Source organism: Chanodichthys erythropterus, chromosome 19 (genome assembly GCF_024489055.1).
Source record: "Chanodichthys erythropterus isolate Z2021 chromosome 19, ASM2448905v1, whole genome shotgun sequence".
Lineage (NCBI taxonomy): Eukaryota > Metazoa > Chordata > Actinopteri > Cypriniformes > Xenocyprididae > Chanodichthys > Chanodichthys erythropterus.
Window position 1 is genome coordinate 25,967,316 of NC_090239.1, and position 21,449 is coordinate 25,988,764.

General features: G+C 38.6%; 1 protein-coding gene across 1 annotated transcript in view; it reads left to right on the plus strand.

Annotated features, from left to right (window-relative positions):
• The window catches only part of LOC137007539 (uncharacterized), a 62,310-nt gene that overhangs the window by 28,819 nt on the left and 12,042 nt on the right, over window positions 1-21,449 (plus strand). Inside the window, exons 32-41 of the mRNA XM_067369080.1 lie at window positions 877-917; window positions 5,023-5,068; window positions 9,399-9,516; window positions 17,851-17,954; window positions 18,049-18,119; window positions 18,412-18,526; window positions 18,602-18,729; window positions 18,821-18,966; window positions 20,433-20,583; window positions 21,134-21,284. Coding sequence (XP_067225181.1) covers window positions 877-917; window positions 5,023-5,068; window positions 9,399-9,516; window positions 17,851-17,954; window positions 18,049-18,119; window positions 18,412-18,526; window positions 18,602-18,729; window positions 18,821-18,966; window positions 20,433-20,583; window positions 21,134-21,284 — 1,071 coding nt within the window. The remainder of the gene's footprint in view (window positions 1-876; window positions 918-5,022; window positions 5,069-9,398; window positions 9,517-17,850; window positions 17,955-18,048; window positions 18,120-18,411; window positions 18,527-18,601; window positions 18,730-18,820; window positions 18,967-20,432; window positions 20,584-21,133; window positions 21,285-21,449) is intronic.

Below are 21,449 nucleotides of genomic sequence, written 5' to 3' on the forward strand. Positions count from 1 at the left end.
TCCTTTTTTTAAACAGTGGCTTATACCAAAGTCCCTTTAAGACAAGTCATTTCACTCGGCGGCCATCTTTGAAATGCCTCTCGGGCATCATGGGCATCATGCCCTATCTCTTTGAATGGGGAAACATCAAATTCTCCAAAACTGTACGCCAACCTTACGATTACATTTCATATTTGAAATCACCAATGAAATCTGACAACAGCTGTCTTATAAATGTTTTATCCAAATGCTCGAATCATGACAAAAAAACTGTATTTTTTATGCTGGATCAAGCTAATGCACATGCGCAGACCTAAATGCGCGTCTCTTCTGCCATGTTTCAGAGGCGCGCGTCTGACTGTTTCTATAGAAACCGGTGCTTCTAATGGCTGCTGCAGTGACGCGATGACTTTACTAGTCGGTGATTGGCTCTTATTTAGAAGGCGGGACTTATTCCGCCATATTGACGTTACACTTTCTCCCATTCAAAACAATACGAATGACACGTTGTTACAACAGAGACACCGGAAGCAGAGATAAAAGCAGTTGGCCAGTTTATTGTGACAATCAGCAGAGCAAACAGGTAAGTGAATATAGATATGGAAGGTCTTGGAGATGAATAAGAGGTAATACTGTCCTTTTCTTTGTGATGCAGGTGATGGTGGAAGGAGACGCTGGAGATGGCAGACAGGAACACTCACACACACAGGCAGGTAGGAACACGAGGAGTACTGGAGACAATGGAGACGAAGGAGATGATGTAGACAGGTAAGTATCGTTTTGAGAGTCCTTGAGGTAAGTGAACAACGGGGTGTATCACGAACGAGACCGGACAAAGTGTGTGTGTGAGTGTGGGGTTCATATAGTGTGACTGATGACTGTGGTGATGAGCTTCAGGTGGCGGGTCAGCCTTCTCTGCCTTTCTGCTGGAGACAAACGTGAGTTATCCACTTGCATGGGTTCGGTGGCTGGTTCTGGAGAGCTGACGGGTTCAGACCGACGGAGGAGGGTGGTGGTCAGTGGTTGGCCCTGGTGCTCAAGGAGACACGACTGCATACGAGAACCCACACGGATGGCGAGTTGGATGAATTGTTCGAGTCCCATGGAGTCCTCGTATGCAGCAAGATGCAACCGCACATTAGGCTCCAAACCTTGTCGAAAGGTGGTGATGAGGGCTTGTTCATTCCAGCCGCTGGTTGCGGCGAGCGTTCTGAACTGCAAGGCATAATCGTTAACAGTCTGGTTTCCTTGTTTTAAATTGTACAGTTTCTCACCAGTAGAAGAATCAGCCAAAGGTCTTCCGAAGACTTCTCTGAAGTGGGAGACGAACGCTGGATAGGATTTTACGACTGAGCCTTTTTGAGTCCAGAGGGAATCCGCCCATTGAAGGGCCTTACCTTGCAGTTGGGAGATTATGAACGCTATCTTCGCCGTTTCGGTGGGATAGAGGTGCGGCTGCATCTCCAGGACCAACTCGCACTGAAGAAGGAATCCGCTGCAGTCCTCCGCCGATCCTGAGTAGGGCGCTGGTTTGGCCATGGGACTGGCAGTGTAAACAGGTGAAGCAGCGGTGACAGTGGATGCAGAAGTGGCAGCGGTGAGGGGTCCTGGCGGCGGTGACTGTGGTTGAGGGGTGAGTGCTCGGCGCAATGCGTCCACGAGCTCTTGAAATGGGTCATTGTAGCTCATGCTGATGTATGGCTGTTAGGGTCCGGTCTTCTGTTACAACAGAGACACCGGAAGCAGAGATAAAAGCATTTGGGCAGTTTATTGTGACAATCAGCAGAGCAAACAGGTAAGGGAATATAGATATGGAAGGTCTTGGAGATGAATAAGAGGTAATACTGTCCTTTTCTTTGTGATGCAGGTGATGGTGGAAGGAGACGCTGGAGATGGCAGACAGGAACACTCACACACACAGGCAGGTAGGAACACGAGGAGTACTGGAGACAATGGAGACGAAGGAGATGATGTAGACAGGTAAGTATCGTTTTGAGAGTCCTTGAGGTAAGTGAACAACGGGGTGTATCACGAACGAGACCGGACAAAGTGTGTGTGTGAGTGTGGGGTTCATATAGTGTGACTGATGACTGTGGTGATGAGCTGCAGGTGGCGGTGATTAGAATTCCGGTGATTGAGTGCGTGGGTAAGGGAGTGAGGTGGAACCTGACGTGTCTGTGACACACGTCTTGTGTTAATCTATAGTCTTTGCTTATACAGAGAACTCCACTCTCGTTTCACATTCTCTTCCACATTCAACACCATACGCCAAGGTGTATCTACTCTATTACTCGAAATATTTTTATTAAAAGTGAATATCAATAAATGAAGCTGCTCAGTTTAAGTCAAGAAACAGTGAAAAATATACAAGGCAACCAATTGCATTCAACAAAACATTTAATTATACATTACATCGAGGGTAGGTAAGTTTTCCTTGAATGTTCTGTCTTCAAAGAAACTCATTCAACTTACAGCGAGAGAAAGATGGCAGAAAGCATGCCAGAAAAGGAATATAAGTGTTCACAATAGCCATTACATTCTTTCAGGGCAGCTGTAGGATGATCTGGAGACCTGGTGGTGAATCAAGAATCAATCCAATGCTTATACATACATTGATAACTAAAGCATTCAAAATCCACACTATAAGTAATGCTATAGATACTTGAATTTTGGGGTGAGAGCATTCCACTGCCAGAAGCAAACTGTGGGCCTGTTTCCATCTGGTATTAAGATGCGTTTTGGCTGATCGGATAACAAGTAGATGACACTGAATGGTCAACGTGATTTTGCCAAGTAAGACATGTTCTTGGATCAACATAATTTGTTGATCCTGGAACAACATTCCTATCCAAAAATTTAGCCCTAACCTTTTCCCAACCCCTAAACCTAACCCTACCCATAACTTATCCCTAAAATCAGAGGGAAATTATATTTGAATAACACTGTTGTGGAAGCACCTAACCCAGGTTGTAAGCCTAAACTTAAATGGTAAACCTGTCCCTCAAATCTGATTGGTTGATTGGAATGTTGTTCCAGGATCATCAAAGATGTTGATCCAGGAACATGTTGAACTTGGTGAAATCATGTTCACCACACTGAATACAGGTGTAAATGGGGTCTAAAACAGTTTGAGTTTGTCCACTTTCGACCACTTCCAGAAGAATTCGAAAATGCATTCGACCAGACTGCTTTCATAGTGTAAACTCTCATGTGGTCAACTGTGTTTGAACAGCCACTAAAGACCATCTACTCTCCATCTACTGACCTAATGTGTAAACATTATGGGAAGCACTCTAGCCAGATGGGACTTAAACTTTGTTGGCTGAAGACCCAAGTTTGGTTTGAAGGTGAAAAATGTACCAAGCACAATGTTCTCTCATCATTACTGATTTCTAATACACACTCACTCGTTCAGTTGGTCTCAAGGCTGTCAGAGCAGAAACAAACACTGATGCTCTCAATATGTTTTCCTGTCATCTCTGGGCGCATTTATATGTAAACTGCTCAAGCTTATTTTGTCCATTAGATTGAAAGATCTGTAAAACCCCATACATTTACCCATCCCCTTGAAGAAATCAGGACAAAAGTGGTTGAAAGAGGACAAGAGAGACAGATTAAAACACCAGTGTAAACGTGTATGTGTCTCCCTCGTCCACCTGTGATACGATCGACCAAAATGCATCTTAACACTAGGGGTAAACAGGGCAGAGGCCCCAGAGGAGACCGGGTCCTGAGTCGAGTCAAGACTGTTAATGCTGGACAGAACTGGAAGTTGTAAAGAAAGAGGAAACAGTGTTAAGGTTAATACATTCAAGGACAGATTAAATACACATTTCCAAAACATTTTTACAAGGTTGACATTACAGAAGTGAGAGCACACCCCTACAGTCAGGTCCATAACAATTTGGACATTTGGGTTATTTTAGCTCTGTACTCCAGTACAGATTTAAAAAATTAGAAAAAATAAATTAAAAAAAATATATATATATCTACATACAAACCACTGTTGTTATTCAAATTTTTATTCTTCCACAAAATAACATTATGGAAGAAGCTGGGTGATTATTTTGCTCATTCAAGAAATTATGTAAATAAGGGAAAAGATAATTTTTTTTTTTTTTTTTTTTTTTTTTTAAATGCTGTCACAGAGGTGTAAATTTAATGATGATTTAGCATTGAGGTTATAGTTTGTGGGGGTGTTTTTGCACTTGTTCCTTTATATCCAGATATGTTTAAAGGAACACTCCACTTTTTTTGAAAATAGGCTAATTTTCCAACTCCCCTAGAGTTAAACAGTTGAGTTTTACCGTTTTCGAATCCATTCAGCCGATCTCTGGGTCTGGCGGTACCACTTTTAGCATAGCTTAGCATAGTTCATTGAATCTGATTAGACTGTTAGCATCTCGCTCAAAAATAACCAAAGAGTTTTAATATATTTTCATCATGTCTGTAGGAGTGTTGTAACTCAACGGCTCTGGTTGACCCCCGTGGACGTCTGCCGGCCACACAAACATAATAAAATATAAAATAAAGTCCTGGCCTCCTTTTATGCTCCCGGAGCTCCTCCGTGAGAGACTCAAGAATAAACAGACTCTCCCTACAGACACTCTGCATCAGCTTCAGTTTCAATTCCTTGTTTATTTGCATATTATGTTAATGACAGTCATTTTATTTGTTTTTTTATATAAAAATCCACAACTAGGCTAAACCATGGCAAATATCTCTTCTCAAATACTTCCTCATCTTTTTAATGACTATTCAAATAGTCTGTAAACTGCAATATGTGATTTATTATTTAATTTAATAAATTAATACATATTCATTCTGTGTATTTAATAACTTAATAATTTTATTGTGAGCATTCCCTTAAACTTAATCTTTCTTGAATATGTGCTCATTTCCTCTTTGTCAAATTGTTGTTCCTTTTTAGCGAGATGCTTCCACCCCTTTTACATCAGTGAACCACCTCTAGGTCTCATTATCTCTTTCATTTATTGGCTTGGCTGTCTCACCTCATGCATCCTCCATATCTACATTTGACAGGTTATAATGGACCACAACTTCTGTATCACATTATGCATCTTTTATGGTAGGGTATTTACTTATTTATTTTCTTCTCTTTATTACTTATTTGTTATTTTGTACACACCATCACTACCTCAATAGCTGCCTATTTCCATTCTTTTGTAAGCCTTCCTATGCTGCAAGTGTTAAACCTTTGTTTTCTCCTTTTGTATGTTTGAAAGCAGAATTAAGTTTAAAGCTCTTTCAGTTTTAGTTTTACTGTAGATTTACAGTTACCCAATATTTAAAGACATTGTTAATCATAAGACATTAGACACATCTAATTTAAAGGGGTCGTTCAGTTTTTTAGTTTTTTTTTTCTTCTATGTGTGATTATGTTTTTGGGGCGCAGTTTAACGTCTTAATGCTTCGTTTTTTAAAAAAAGCTGTATTTTACATATATTTGACCTTTATTCTACACCTCTGTTTCCATTGTCATTCGAACGACTCGTTTGACTTCCTGCTTCTATGAAGCCACTCCCTCCGAAATACGTAATGTGCTCAGATGGTTAGCTGGCCCAGTGTATAGAGTGCCCCAGGGATGACGCGTTTTTGTAGGCAAAACCCAGAAGCGAGTTAACCTTTTAGGACTTCCGGTTCCAACGCCGTAAAGTCTATGGGCCCTATAATACACCTGGCGCAATGCGACGCAAGGTGCAGCGCAAGTATGTTTGCTAGTTTGCGTCCGGCGCCGTTCGCGTTTTCCCGTTCAGCGTCACGTCCTTAAATTAGTAAATGCATTTGCGCCAGTTAGTGCGCCCATGGGCGTGCTGGTCTAAAAAAGAGGTGTGTTCAGGTGCATTGCTATTTTAAGGAGCTGAAAATAGACTGCGCCATAGACCAACTCAAACCTGGTCTATCAGCGAGCATGTTTCTAAATAAAGTTGTTTTCTAAATAAAGTTTGAGGAAGCTTGGTGGTGACGTTGATCCGCAACAATGCTGTGCTGTAGTCCGTTTATAGCCTACTGTTAGCCTTTTATATCTGACGACTTTATTTAGGCTTCAAAATCTATAAATGTTATGTTAACTTGTAAAGATTATCTTGATAGACAAAACGTATAAGTGTCATAACCCTTTGTTAAACACAGAGCTTATTTTCTGCGATTTTCCAAAAGTCTATGGGAAAAATGAATAGGCTTTCAGTCGAGGAAGTTTTAACTTCCGGGTTGGCCTACAAAAACGCGTCATCCCTGGGGCACTCTATTGTGATTCACTGAAGCATTCGGAAATGCCACGCCCCTTACCATTAGTTGTTACCAGAGCCGTTGCATGTGCTTCAGTGGACATGTAAATAATGGCGTCTATATTGCTGTGTCAAATTGAGCCCGAATCAGACCCAGATGAAGAGGGTCAAGCAGAACCTCTGCAATCATGGCTTTTAAAGGACGTTTTTGAATGGTATTTCATTTTGTATTTGTGTCAAGGTGTTTGGATATGCTGTCACTGCTGTTTGATAGCTTTCAATATACAGTTTTATCCTGATTAAAGCTTTAGGTGCTGTAGCCAAATACATGACTGAGTAGTCATATTTTTGTGAAGGTAGTGTTTAATTTATAGCATGAACAACTGTTTTTCTATGAACATAGAAGTCTGTTGATGTTTGTTGCAGAAATATGCAATAGAATACATCTAACTGGCTAGTGAAGCAAAAACACATTGGTCTTTATTTAAATCCTTGATTCAACCAAAAAATAGCAACAGAACTATACATTTAAAAGACATGTACAAACAATAAAACGTATTTACAGTTTGGGGGCGGTTTACAGCAGCTTCTGCTTTTAAAGTGGGAACTGTTTCTTTCAGTAATAGCCTATGTGCAAATCCAGCATTAAACTTGTGTAGATTCTGGAAGCTGTCTTCCGCACCGCATCCAGTGTAGACAATATCACAGATTATAATGGGTTTTATTATCTTTTGACGCGTCACGCCCAATGTTCCCTCTAAGCTGCTGCTCGCGCTTCTGAAGCCAAGGCCGCGTAGAAAAAAATAATTGCCGCGCAGAGAACAGACATGAAAATCATGTGTGGGGAAATCCATTTGATTGTAGTAATTTAAATGAGAAACAATTACAGTGCTCTGGACAACCGCTATATATTATTGTCGCTATAGAGTTAGAACCGGTGAATGCATTTTATAGTTTTCATAGAAAGAGAACGATTGTGCATGTGTGAGCGGGCGTGGGCCTGAGCCAAATCAGTCGCGGTAAGAATACTGTAATGTTTGCGGAATAAATACCTCAATACGAGAGGCAACGCGAAACGAAAAGAAATGTGAAATAAAACGCCATGTTTTAATGAAAAGTGGTGGAAATAACGGATGATGGTCACAGAATGCTAACAAAACCCTGAGACATTTACAATCACACACCCACCACAGGTGTAGCTTGCAAACTCAAAATACATCAGTGATATACCTCAGTTTAAATAGATTATTGTGTGTGGTTTAGATAACTATAAACGAGTTAACATTCACTTTTCTTAAAAATGTTTATCTATCAGATCTGTTTAAATGCTTCAGTTTGTTTTCACTATATAATATATTAAAACAAATAGAAGCATTTAAACTGATATAATACTGTATATCAGTTTAAATACTTAAATATTATATTATATTTTATTACATTATTGTAGTGCATTTCGTAAATATGGGAAGAAGGAGGCGGAACCGGCGAACATTCATCAAAACTTTAATACCAAACATAATAAAACATAAAATAAAGTCCAGGCCTGGTCCTCTCTCGTCCTTCACCGTCGTCGCTCCTCCTTTTATGCTCCCGGAGCTCCTCTGTGAGAGACTCAAGGCGTTCCCTCACGGCTCTCGCCCGCCCTGGTCGCCACAATTATAATGTAAGCCTAATAAAAACATTATCTCACAAGGGGATTGTTTTGGGCTCCTTGCCACGAAAAATCTTGAATCCTCCTGGTATATAAAATCTGGGAAATTCATATGCAATAAACATGTAATTTTGATGGTTTAACACTGTCTGTTGCTAATAATTGACTGTATAAAAACACATTATGGTTGTTCCAAACCATCATTGTTATTATATTATTATAAAGAATTGAACTGTCCTGCAGGAGGACAGAAATTACTTTTTAATAGAATTTCTTGGTAAAGACTGGTACAGTTAATACAGCAATGTGAAAAAATCTCAAGTAACCTAAAATGTGCTTAATTTATTGACTGAACTGCTTGTTTTCAAACATATTATTTAATATATCACTAAGTTACATCAAGGGTCAAATAAAATAGAAACGGCACATTAAAGTTAAATGTTACAGTTGCATGATAAAACCATTTTTTTGTGTTTACATGTTCATTGTACAGGTCTGATATAAAATATGTTTTTGCTCAGGTGGCCAAAATGTACGCTCAACAGAGAAAAGTTTTGCTCAGCGAGAAAAAAAAAAATTAGAGGGAACATTGGTCACGCCGCTTGCGTCCGGTGTACACAACTCTTTTGCTTCCATTATGCTGCGCGACATGGCCTTGCCCACTTTGTTGCGTGTTCCCGGGGGTGTGTTTTGCAGGGTTTATGATGTCACCAATGCGGGAAGAAGCTTGCTGTAGTCCAAACAAGTTGTTTTTGTAGGCACTAAACTGCCATAACTTTAAAAGACAATAACTCCGTTTGTATTGAACTTTCAGCGCTGTGACTTTGCAGATACTGTTTATGCTCAAGCAGCAACATTACACACCAACTAAAGTTAAAAAAGTGAAATCGCAATGAACCACCCCTTTAAGACAACCTCATAAGTTCACAACCATGGCCATCTTTCTAAAGTTATAGCATATGCAATATTACCACATGATATGGCTGAAGATGAAAACATTTCCTTATAAAGGCAAGAATAATGAACTTCCTTATTGGTCTAATTCTGTCTGAGCTTTCTGCCTTCACACATTTTACACTCAAACATGTATCTATGACCTCTGCAATACTCATAGATGCACATGAGTTTCACATATCAATGTATTTGTAATGGAAAAACAATTACACCAAAGAGGAAACCAAACAAACAAAGGATTTTCACTGTGTAGCATGGCCTCAAATTCTTCTTTTTCTTTTTTTAATGGTTATATGTTATATATTATTTTTATGGTTTTTGTGGTTATAAGACATATTATGTTATTTTATAGCATAACTGCCTCTATTGGTGCTACAGAATGAAATCGCCAGCAGCTGCTAAACTGGTTTTTGGCATCTGTTTGTATAGCATGTATTTTAGTATTGCTCCAATGCTGTATTGACCAATCAGCAAGAAGGAACGGAAATATCACTTTTATACATTTTAAATGATTTAGCAATTGTAAACTGTTGACAGTCTTTTTTTATCACTTCTAAACACTTTAGCGTCTCAGTCAGTGATGGCTTTTAACATTGATCCTGTTACCTGGAAAACCTTCACTGCGCCTTCACAGAGTCAAAATGTTACCTTTGGCTATAAGATGATTCAGAAAGATGCATCAAGGTGAGAACAACATAACCACTGATAATAAAACCCGCAAAAAACCTGCATTGTTTGGTAAGCACAACATTAACGGTACTTTCCACGCTGCCATGACAAGAAGAAACTCAGTCAACCACAGATATGTGACCTGTGGGGGTAAATCCGAAATAGATTATTCTACACTGATATGGAAAAACCCAAATTAAAGCTTTTGTGCTCCATTGCACATAATGAACAATTATCTGGAAATACTGGTTATCGTACTAGTTAACAAAATGTTTATTGAAAGTTTTTATGTCGTCTGAATCGTCATTGTTGAATTGTCCATTTTAATTTAGTACCAAACATTGAATTTACAGATTGAAAGAGAGAGACCATGATTTGATGGGCTGTAGACAGAAAAAGAGTTGTTGTTTTAAAGGAATTAAATAATTATTAAGTATTAAAAGGATTAAGGGAATACATAAAAGTAAAAATTGTAAAATAAATTCTACTGCAGTTGTGAAGTAGGCCTAATCAATTTAAACTATTTGCAAATAATATTTTGTTTTAAAATATGCATGCGTTCGCTCTACTGATATCTGATATGTCGCAAACGCAAAACATTTCTTGTCTCGTCACATTCAGTTATGAGTTACATGAATCAAATGTAAATTATACCATATTTTACATTCAAAACAGTGACATCTTTTTAAAAAGTTGAGTTGCTTGCATTCCTGGGTATTACTCTCGGTCGCTCAGCATTCCTCTCGTAAAACAGTATATTACTAATATACTAATAAACAGTATATACTAATTTCCATGCACTCTTTCTGAGATAAAAACTAAAGTGATGCACTGGAATTCATAATCGTCTTCTGTAAGACCTGCATTCTTTGATTTGATTGGCCATCTCACTCATTTTGATATTAAGGAGCACTGTTAGACTATTGAGACAGAGCAACTTTAAACTAAAAACTTTTTGTCCTCCAAATAACAAACAGAGCTACACGTAATGAAGTGCAGCAGAGCAGCATCAAGAATATTACATACTGAGAGACAATTTGGCCATTTCTAATTTTTGGGGAAACTTTGGAGTCCCTCTAAAAGTGTATGGTGGCAATATATCTAACATATACTCTACATTTCATAAAATATATGTATCATATCTTCTGCATTTAAAATTTATAATGAACAACTGCAATGCAGAGAGTCAAAAACACACCTAATGCAGAGGAAGCTGCCTCTTGCGAGTTGCGTAGATGTTGATAGTGGAAGCATCAGAGTTAGAGCCCCCTCTCCTTTACTTGTGGGTTTATTTTAAAGAACGATGAATAAATATCCATTTAGTTTAGTTAGCCTGCTATTTAGCATAAGCCTCAACTACAGCGGGAACAGAACGAGAAGAGAGTCATCTCGCGTACTGGGATATGATTCCAGATTTGGGACTTGGGAGAGAATGTTTTCTTAGTATAGTATTTAAAAATGATTTAGCCCTAATTTACTCATTCTACTCACTAAAATAATAGTATAAGACAAATAAAATGAGAAAATGTGAATTCTATAATTTATTTTTATTTTATTCATAGCTCCCACAAAATCATAAATGTCTCTGGTCCACCTTTTCCTCTTGAATCACATCACAGGACATCCCAGAACAATTTCAAATGAATATGAAGATTATTTGCATCTCAAACCCTTTGTAATCTGAAGCATTTATCTTAAGGCCCTTTTAATTTGTATAATTTATTTCTATAAGTGTTGCCTCTGAACCTTATGCTTGCAGTTTAACACACAAATGTTTGCTTTATTATTCATAAACCAACAATATATGTCTTTAGAGACATTTTATATTATAGTAAAAAAGACAATATTGACTAGACAAAGTGCCAGTGTGAAGTATGTGCTTATACGCTGCTGTGGTGATGAGGAGATGACGAACAGGTGCGGGTGATTAGTACTCTGGTGATAGGCCAATTTCACACTTCCGGGTTTTTGGCTTCCGGAACGATCCACGCAGTGTAAAAGCTTTTCTGGTTACAGTGATAGATAGCCTCGATCAGAACCAGCTCGGGAATCAAAGTCGTTTTACGAATTAAATGTCATGAAAATGTTTGAACGTTCTTGGTGAATTATTGGTGAGCCTACAGAGCTCTCATTAAGATCTACATTTAATAAATAATTTGAAGTGATGGCGGTTAAACTGGTTATTCTTCGTGTATGTTTGGCGCGGCTGTGCATTATCGCGCTCCATGTGCTGTACAGACGGTGCCTGCGTCTCAAAGTGCACACTATCCATCCTAAATTGTAGTCTATGTGTAATATTCAGTGCTATTTAGGGTGGATAGTATGCACATTGGGATGTATAGAGTGCTTTTAGCGACGTGCTGGGGAAATGATCAGCTGGAAGCTCCCTTATCACGCAAGATCCTCTGATTCATGAAACAGGACCACTCGCACCCTGATATTCCTGGATATAAACCTTACAGTCTGATATAAACACTTCAGTCTCTCACTCATTTTCCTGTCGTCATCATCTTAAAGTGTGTATTATGCACAGTATTATTGTGCTGTTGCAACATTAATGCAAAGACTGATAGTTGTAAAATGTGGTGTTGGAAATTAATTAGGTCTTAGTTTAATCATTTTAATCGATCAGGATTAGTTATAACATGCTTGAATGTGGGATGATGCCATATGAGATTACATGCTATATATATATTTAAAACATATTAAACTCACGACAATATTATGTATGTCGATTGTATATCCCCCATTAAAGTATATATTGGGAGTTTTTTTTTTTTTTTTTTTATATTATTAATAAATTATATAAATAATGTTCGTCGTACGTAATACGATCGGGGAAATTGCTGAATGAGTAGCTGCGTAGCCTTTACTGTATGACAGCTGGTAATATAATCCACCTGCTGGTAAATTCAACGGTCTTAGCGGCCGTACAAGGTACAAACCAGTAGAAAATAATTTCTTTGTAGATTATACAAAAGCGACTTGGAAAACAGACAAAACAGAAAAGGTAAGAAGCGATATTTGCGAAAAGAGCATATCAATCTAATAGCCGTAGACGCATAGCGGAACTAACTTTACCCTGCGTCACGTGATTTCCGATTCTTGTGAAAAAGGCCTATTGTGTTCTCTGTGACTGGGTGGTGATGGAGCCTGGCTGACAACACCCCCCTCCCCTGACGTCGCGGTGGCCGACCTCTTCTACAGGGTGCTGGACGATCTGGGTGAGTCTCATGGAACGCGATAAGGAGGGCTGTGTCTAAGATGTTTTCTCTGGGAGTCCATGAATGTTTCTCTGGGAGTCCATGAACGTTCCTCTGGTCCATAGCCCTCCCAATCCACTAGATAATCTTGATATAATAATATCTCACAAACCGTGTATACCGCACCATCCTCCAGGATTAGTGGAAGGGACCTGAGGAGGGAACAGACACAGGTGAGTGGCAGTATTTGAGAAGTGGCACATGGAATGTGGGATGAATTGTGTAGTGTGCAGGTAACTGTAACTGATAGGTGACTGGGTTGATTTGGCATGGGTTGGCATCAGCTTGATGTCCCTTGTTGACAGCCAAACCTTCTGTCCTGGCTGATAGGTTGGTGTCTCGGCTCTTCGGGCGTCAGCCTGGATCCTTTGGCTGCGCACTGACCGCTGCAGGTGGTGATGTGCAGAATCCCAGACCCTCTCACTCTCTCGGAACCAATGGTCGATGGAGGGGATGTCGGATGGTTCTCCAGATCACGGGAAAAGTGGAGGCTGGTAACAGATTATGCAATGGAAGGGAGTCAGTCCAGTGGCAGCTTGGCAGAGGGAGTTCTGTGCGTACTCAGCCCAGCCTAGGAATTGGTTCCAAAAGTTCTGATGGCCATGGAAGAAGGTTCTCAGGAAGTGCCCAATCTCCTGAATCTTCCTCTCTGCTTGCCTGTTAGACTGCTGATGGTACCCTGATGACAGACTGACGGTCACACCTAGGAGCTTGAAGAAGGCCTTCCATACCTGGGAAATGAATTGTGGACCTCTGTCAGACACAATGTCCTCTGGGATACCATAGTATCGGAATACATGGTTGAAGAGAAGTTCTGCTCTTGTCATGGCAGTAGGGAAGCCCTTCTGAGGAATAAAGAGATTTAGAGAATCGGTCAGCAATGAATAGGATACATGTGTTACCTTCAGATGGAGGTAGGTCGGCGGCGAAGTCTACTCCTAGGTGTGACCAAGGGCACTGTGGTACGGGCAAGGAAAGAAGTTCGCCAGATGGAAGATGACATGGGCTTTTGGAGATGGTGCAGTCGGGGCATCCCAAGATGAACCTTCTCATGTCCCTGGCCATGTTGGGCCACCAGAAGCAGTGAGAACCTTTAGCAGTGAGAGGGTGCGGTTGGCCCCTGGATGGCCAGTGCCCATGGAGGAATGAGCTGAGTGTGTGAGATTATTACGTTGAAATCTGGGAAAATAGGTGCAGCCTGGGGACACCCCGGTGGAGATGGCTCTGAGACATTGGAGGAGGAAATCTGTTGATCTAAGGACCACTGGATGGGACAGAGGGTGAGTTGAGTGGGCAAGATGGGCTCAGGCTCTTCGGTACTCTCCTCTGGGGTATGGAGATGGGAAAGAGCATCTGCAAAGCCCATCTTGTCTGTTAGGGGTTGAGATGTTTGGCGTCACGGAGATACTGAAGATTCTTGTGGTCGGTGAGTACGGTGAACTTCTCCTTTGCACCCTCCAACCAATGTCTCCACTCCTCCAATGCGAGCTTGATGGCCAGTAACTCTCTGTTCCAGATATCGTAATTCATCTCAGACAGGCATAACTTCTTAGAAAAGAAGCCACATGGATGAAGCCATGCTGGATTCCCCTGCTGCTGAGAAAGCACCGCTCCTACCCCAGTGGTGGATGCATTGACCTTGACGACGAAAGGCTTGTTGGGGTCTGAGTGGATCAGGAGCGGTGCTTTGGTGAACGAGTCCTTGAGGCTTTGGAAAGCTTGTGTGGCGGCTGGAGTCCAGGACAGAGACTTGGGCTTATTTCTGAGGAGATTGGTGAGTGGAACGGTGATGGAGCACTAGTTCTGGATGAAACAGCGGTAGAAGTTTAAGAATCCCAGGAATCGTTCTTTTATGGTGGAAGGTGTTGGCCAGTTACGTACCGTGTCGACCTTCCCTCATACATCTGGATGCCGTGTTCACTGATGTTGTAGCTGAGAAACTGTGTGGAGGACTGATGGAAGGAACATTTCTCAGCTTTGAGCAAGAGTTGATGTTCCCCCAGGCATTGGAGGACTTCTGCAATGGCGATGTTCTGTATTGGCGATGTTCGGCCAATGGGATGTTAGTCAATGTTAGGCTCTGGGAGTATATCAAGATGTCGTCAATGTAGACAATCACAAAACAATGGAGGAACTCCCGGAGCACCTCGTGCATGAATTCCTGGAATATACGAAGTCCATACGGCATAACAAGGTATTCGTAGTGTCCTGTAGGGATCACAAAGGCGGTCTTCCACTCATCCCCCTCACGTATCCAGGCGAGGTTGTACACGCTGCGGAGGTCCAACTTAGTGAACACGGCTGCTCCACAAAGTTGTTCCAGGGCTGCTGGGATGAGGGGAAGAGGGTACCTGAACTTGATGGTGATATAACTATAACATAAAAAAAAAAAAACAACAACTTGAAAACAGCTATAACTATGCAACTGTTAGTCCGATTGGCTTGAAAATTTGCATGCAGTGTCTTGGTCCAAACATGACTTTCTGTGAGGACATTGGCGTATCTCGAAAAACATGGCCACCATTGGCCAATGAAGTTGGAGCACCTATTAGACAAGGTTAATATAGGAACGAAAAAACGAAACACTATTTGCTATTTTAAAAAAGGGGAGGAGCTCAATATGTCCCACACTGTCTTCCTGTTTCAGTGAAAATCACATCAACACATTAAATAATGCTGTGCATTTCAAGGCACTTCAGTGAACATTTAATGATAAAGTCATTCATTCATTCGATTCGTTCAAAAGGCTGATTCTTTCAGGAGTGTAGTAAATGGTTCTCTTCAGATTTGTTCGACTTGAAGCTGTGCTACACAGACCGATCAGTGTATGACATCAAAGAACAGTGAGAGTGATTACAGAGCAGATGGCTGTGTATGCTTTTGAATCGCTTTTGGTGTCATACACCGGTCGGTCTGTGCAGCGACGTTTAAGCCGAACAAGCATTCTATGAATGGTAAATTGAATCATTGGTTCACCCGATTCATTCAAAACAGATTCAGAAATGAAATGCTGCTGTGCGTTGCTTCGTGATGAACAGTTCTGCTTTGTCTTTATATTTTCGTTGGCAAAGCACAATATTACCTTCTTATTTATTGAACTGTTGTATAAAATCAATAATGCATTGCAGTTTTGTTGTTTGCATCATTAAGTGTGTAATTAATGAATCTAATTGACAATTGACTCATTAAATCAAAAGCCCTACATTCCTACATTTGAGTTGTGCAGTGTTGTTTCTTTTTTCATTTTTTGTCAGAAGGCACTGCAAAGCAAATTACATCTCTAACTACTATCATCAATGTAATGTACAGTAGGTCATGATGTAGACATTTGATAACAGCTAAATTAATTTGGTAACACTTTAGAATACTGATCCTTCATTAATGAATAACTACACAGGAACAAATGAGTAATGCATTATTAACACTCTAGTAACTACTATTAACTAACAAGTAACTCTGATGAATGAATTAGTAAGTAATAGTGCTCAATTAAAGGTGGTAGTTCACTATTAACTAATCAGTAACTACTGTTTTTTTCATACCTCCCAGAGAACTACTAACAACTACTATATACAGGTTCGTAATTAATGTGAATAATGAATAATGTATAATTAATTCTAGAGTAAAGGCTTTGGTAAACCACTAGTAATGAGTGAAGTATTACCAAATACCTAAGAAGGAATTACTAATTATTTGGATCAGTATTCTAAAGTGAAAAGCATGATAAATCTCTAGTAACTATTGAAGTCACTGTAAACTTTTGAGGTTTTTGTAAAGTATTGGATAGTAATAATTCAAGAGTTACTATATAACTCTTAAGTAACTACTTATGTTTTGGATCAGTATTCTAAAGTCAAGATCATAGTAACCCACTAGTAATTACTCAAGTGTTACTACATCCTTCTAAAGGAACTACTAATTATTTGGGTCAGTATTCTAAAGTGAAGATCATGGTAACCCACTAGTAATTACTTAAGTGTTACCAAATATATCATAAGGAATTACTGTACAAAAACATACAAAAACATCAAACGTTTACAATGACTTCAGTAGTTACTAGAGAGTTATCATGTTTTTCACTTTAGAATACTGATCCAAATAATTAGTAATTCTTTCTTAAGTATTTATTAATACTTCAGTTATTACTAGTGGTTTACCAAGACCTTTACTTTAGAATTAATTATACATTATGCATCATTCATTGTAATGGCTTCCTTTTGGTTCATAGCCACTTCCAGTGGGGAAAGTACCTTTGACGCTACATATCATTTGATTAATCCTTTTTATTGTACCAAAAAAGTGTAAAGGTAAAAGCAAAACTGTGAATCCAGAAAAGTGTAGAGCAGTATAGTGTAGGTCAAAAAACTGTCTCCCTTCCCCCTGCCATTGCCACATCACTTCCTGTTTTAAAATGGCTAACCCCCGGCAGATCCCAAAATGGCTCCTTAAAGTGGAAGTACAAAATAAAATAATGGATAAATTGATTAACAACATTAGTAACGATATGGCTTCTACATTCATGTTAATTATGAACCTGTATATAGTAGTTCTTAGTAGTTCTCTTAGAGGTATGAAAAAACAGTGGTTACTTATTAGTTAATAGTGAACTACCACCTACAACTGAGCACTATTACTTACTAATTCATTAATCAGAGTTTATTGTTAGTTAAAAGTAGTTACTAGAGTGTTAATAATGCATTATTCATTTGTTCCTGTGTAGTTATTCATTAATGAAGGATCAGTATTCTAAAGTGTTACCATTAATTTTTTTAGAGTCATTGTAGACTGTTTTTCTGGTATGGTTATAAATATTTCTTGAACTTTAAAATAAAATTTAATTAGAGAACAAATGTTTTGTATTCCACCTGATGCTTTGCCAACAGTTTAAATGTCCCCTTTCCATAATATAAAAATATTTTGCGACACTAACTAAAAATGACTTAAAAGCATGCTGATGTCCATCTTTCATCTTTATTTTTTTTGTAATGATCAGAGGTTTTTGCATCATGCTCAAAACCCAACCTGGAACACTACAGATTTCTCCTTTTTTAACATGTTCCCATATACCTCCTGTCTTCTTTCATAGTCTACTTGTGAGTGATCCTTTAATACAACTCAGTAAAACTCAAAGAGGACAAATATATCGCTGTGATGTGACTGATGGAAACTGCATGACACTGCCCATTACCGGTACTTTTTATATAATGCTTTCAAATAATTTTAGATACTAGTTTTATTATCCATGATAGCATTTCTTTAAAAAAATCCACTTTATATTCAACAGTCACCAATGAGGCTGTCAACATGTCTCTTGGACTTTCAATGTCTATTGATCCTCAGTCTTCAAGTGCAGTGGTAAGCGTCATATTTTAAATAATCCGTTTTTGCGAGAATACAAAATCTTAATGCTATAAGAGAAATTATGTTATGACATCCTAAAGATGCTATCAGTTTTACTGTAAAAACATGCTAGATTTGGTGTATGTATATATTTGTATAATTTGAATCATTGTTAGAGTTTAACCTTACAATTTGCTGTCAATCTAAAAGTTGTCTAAAATAATTTAAACAATTTGTACCTTTAAATTTTACACTAGTGTCCAGATTACAGTTTGACATATTGAAAATAAAATTTAATTTCTCTCAGGCTTGTGGTCCAACCATACCTAAGAACTGTGATGCAGTAACCACTTACAATGGAATGTGCTTTAAAATCAATCCAGATAATACTGTGAGCAGACCTGTGCCAGAGACTCTGAGAGGTACATTTATGGCATTCTACCAAACCAAATGAAATATTCTTCATATGACAGAATTATTAATTTCTCTAACCTCAGATTGCCCATCACAAATTGATATTGCTTTTTTACTGGATGGATCTGGAAGTGTAAGCTCTGTGGATTTTGATAAGATGAAGGCTTTTGTTATAGAAATGATCAAAAGTTTCATAGACCGTGATACACAGGTAATCAATGCATTTATTATGATTTAAGTTATGTATAATTTTTTTTTTTACCCCCAGTTTTCAGAGCACTAAATCTATCTGTCTCTTACAGTTTGCCATTGCACAGTTTTCTACACAATGTGTCATTCATAACAAGTTTCAACAAGTCAAAGACGCCACGTGGTGGCAAAATCAAGTGAATTGGATATCTCAACAGAGAGGATGGACCTACACCGCAGCAGCTATAAGACATCTTGTGTGAGACATGTCTGCTGATTTCATTGGAATTCTTTTAACTATTACTTCTGACAGAAAGACTTGGAGTAAGGATAAGTTTAACAGGAATTTTAGTGAGGACTGAGGAGCACATCCTATTTAAAACAAAATAAAACAAATTATTCCTCATATCAAGAAAAACTAAGATGATGGATAAACAAAAAACAGTGATAGATGTGTGAGCAACCATGCAAAAAGTACATGAAAATAAATGTGAATGGATACACACAGGGTGCGATTTGTAGGGGGTGGGGGGGATCTATGTATCCCCGGTGGGGATAAAACAATATCCCCCCGGGTGATGCTAATCCACAAACCACCAACAGAGCATATAAAATACCAAAAATAAAAATCTTTTTTTAAAACATCGCCAAGTAAAACGCTGCATTTATATAGAACTGTCTCTTTATGACCACAACACACGGGACACTTTTCAGACACGCATTCCAACTTCACCTCAGCGACAGGCGCAAGTCAAACGAGTGAGGAAAACGTGCAGGTGACGACAAGAGAGCTTCAATTGAACAACAGTGAACTGTGGTCAGATGAAATGTTGTAAGGCTATGCCGGTAAAACTCAGAAAAAAATAACATGACTGTCCAATCAGCCGTGGCGCGCATTCAAGAATTGCAAAAAAAAAAAAAAAAAAAAACTACGAGCAATGACCGTTGTTGTTCTGTTGGAAGTTAAGTCATGAAATTACCAAACTTGCTATTAAAGCTGCCTCAAAACTGTGCATATGTATTTGTTGACATTGATTTAAAGCTATTGTTATCCAATTTGTTGGCCTTAAAACGTCTTAAAAATGCACATATGTACACCAGGGAAATCTAAATTTTCTAGGGGGAGCATGCCCCCGTACCCCTAGCAAACAACATTTTCTGACCTATTATGAAACCCTGTGTACAGCCTGGATTATATTGTAATGAAATCTGAGGTAAGGTAAACATGTATTTCTACAAATGTGCACACTTTTGGACTAAAGCTTGTATGTGTATGCACTGTGATCAAAAATAAATGGGACCAAACGCGACTAAAAGTAAAGGTTTGTGTCTCATTATTCTATTAATAACTACCGATTGATTTTGCATTTCTATCAGAACTTAAGAATTATTAGTGTCATTATAGATGGTGCAAATATCTAAGCTATCTAATACTTCAAATCTCAAGGTTAAATCAGAAGATTTTTTGTAAAAATGTTTCTGTAACAGCTGCCAAAAAATTGTATATAGCTCCACTGTGGTATTTTCACAAATCGCACCCTGGATACACATATGAGTCTTTTTTTCTTTCATTTGTGTGTGTGTGTGTAAATGTTTTACAGTGCTTCACAATTTTATCAAGGTTTCAAAGACAAGCAATTTTAACTTATTAAGAAATTTCTACTATACATATACCATAATTATAATAATATTGATTGAATATTTTGTACCAATTTCTATTAACAGGAATCAGTTATTTGTAAGTAGTGGAGGTGCAAGACCATCAGCCAGTACAATTTTGGTTGTTATTACGGATGGTGAATCAACTGATCCAAATGATTTGACTGCAGCTGTTCAACAAGCACAAGCTAAAAATATAATACGATATGCTATTGGGGTAAGATATAATTTGTACTTATGTTTTGTCCCTGCTAGATTAAAAAGACTTAGTTGTGCAAAAACTGGTTTTATTTATACTGATTCAGATCTAGATGCCTAAGCAAAATCAACACACATCCTTTCCTGATGTGATTTGTCTTGGAAAAGATTTGACATTTTCGGTGAACAAACACAAGATCTGATATGGCCATTGTGATAATATTGTGCATTAAAATAAATGTTTCCCCTAATATGACAATTCTGTCATCACTTACTCACCCTCGTGTCATTCCAAACCTGACTTTTCTTTTTCTTCTGAAGGTTTTTTAAAATGAAAATCAATGGTGTCCATTGTTCTCTTGACAGCAGAAACATTCTTCGAAACATCTTTCTTTGCATTCATTTGAAGAAAGAAAGCCATACAAGTTTGAACTGAAATGAGGGGGAGTGAATGACGGCTGAATTTAGATTTTTTTTTTTGTGTGTGTGTGAAATATCCACTTTATTAAAGCTAATAAAATCATTGCATTTAAGAAGTGTTACAGTTATCTCCTTTTAATTTTTCTTAGGTTGGCAATGCTTTTAATAATGACAGAGCAAGAAGGGAGCTGGCAACTATTGCATCTTTACCCACAAATAATTATGTTTTCCAAGTAACCAATTTTGATGCACTGGCAAGTATTCGTGAAAAACTCAAAGAGAACATTATCGCCATTGAAGGTATGTTTGCAGAGTGACTGACAGAATGTTTACATTTTAGAGTTATCAACTGTCATGTTTGTTGTCACATGTCTCGTGTTTCTGTTTCCCCTGTGACCTAGTTTTCCCCAGTTTGATTAGTTCTTTTGATCCACCTGTGTCTAGTTAATTATCTTATCACCTTGT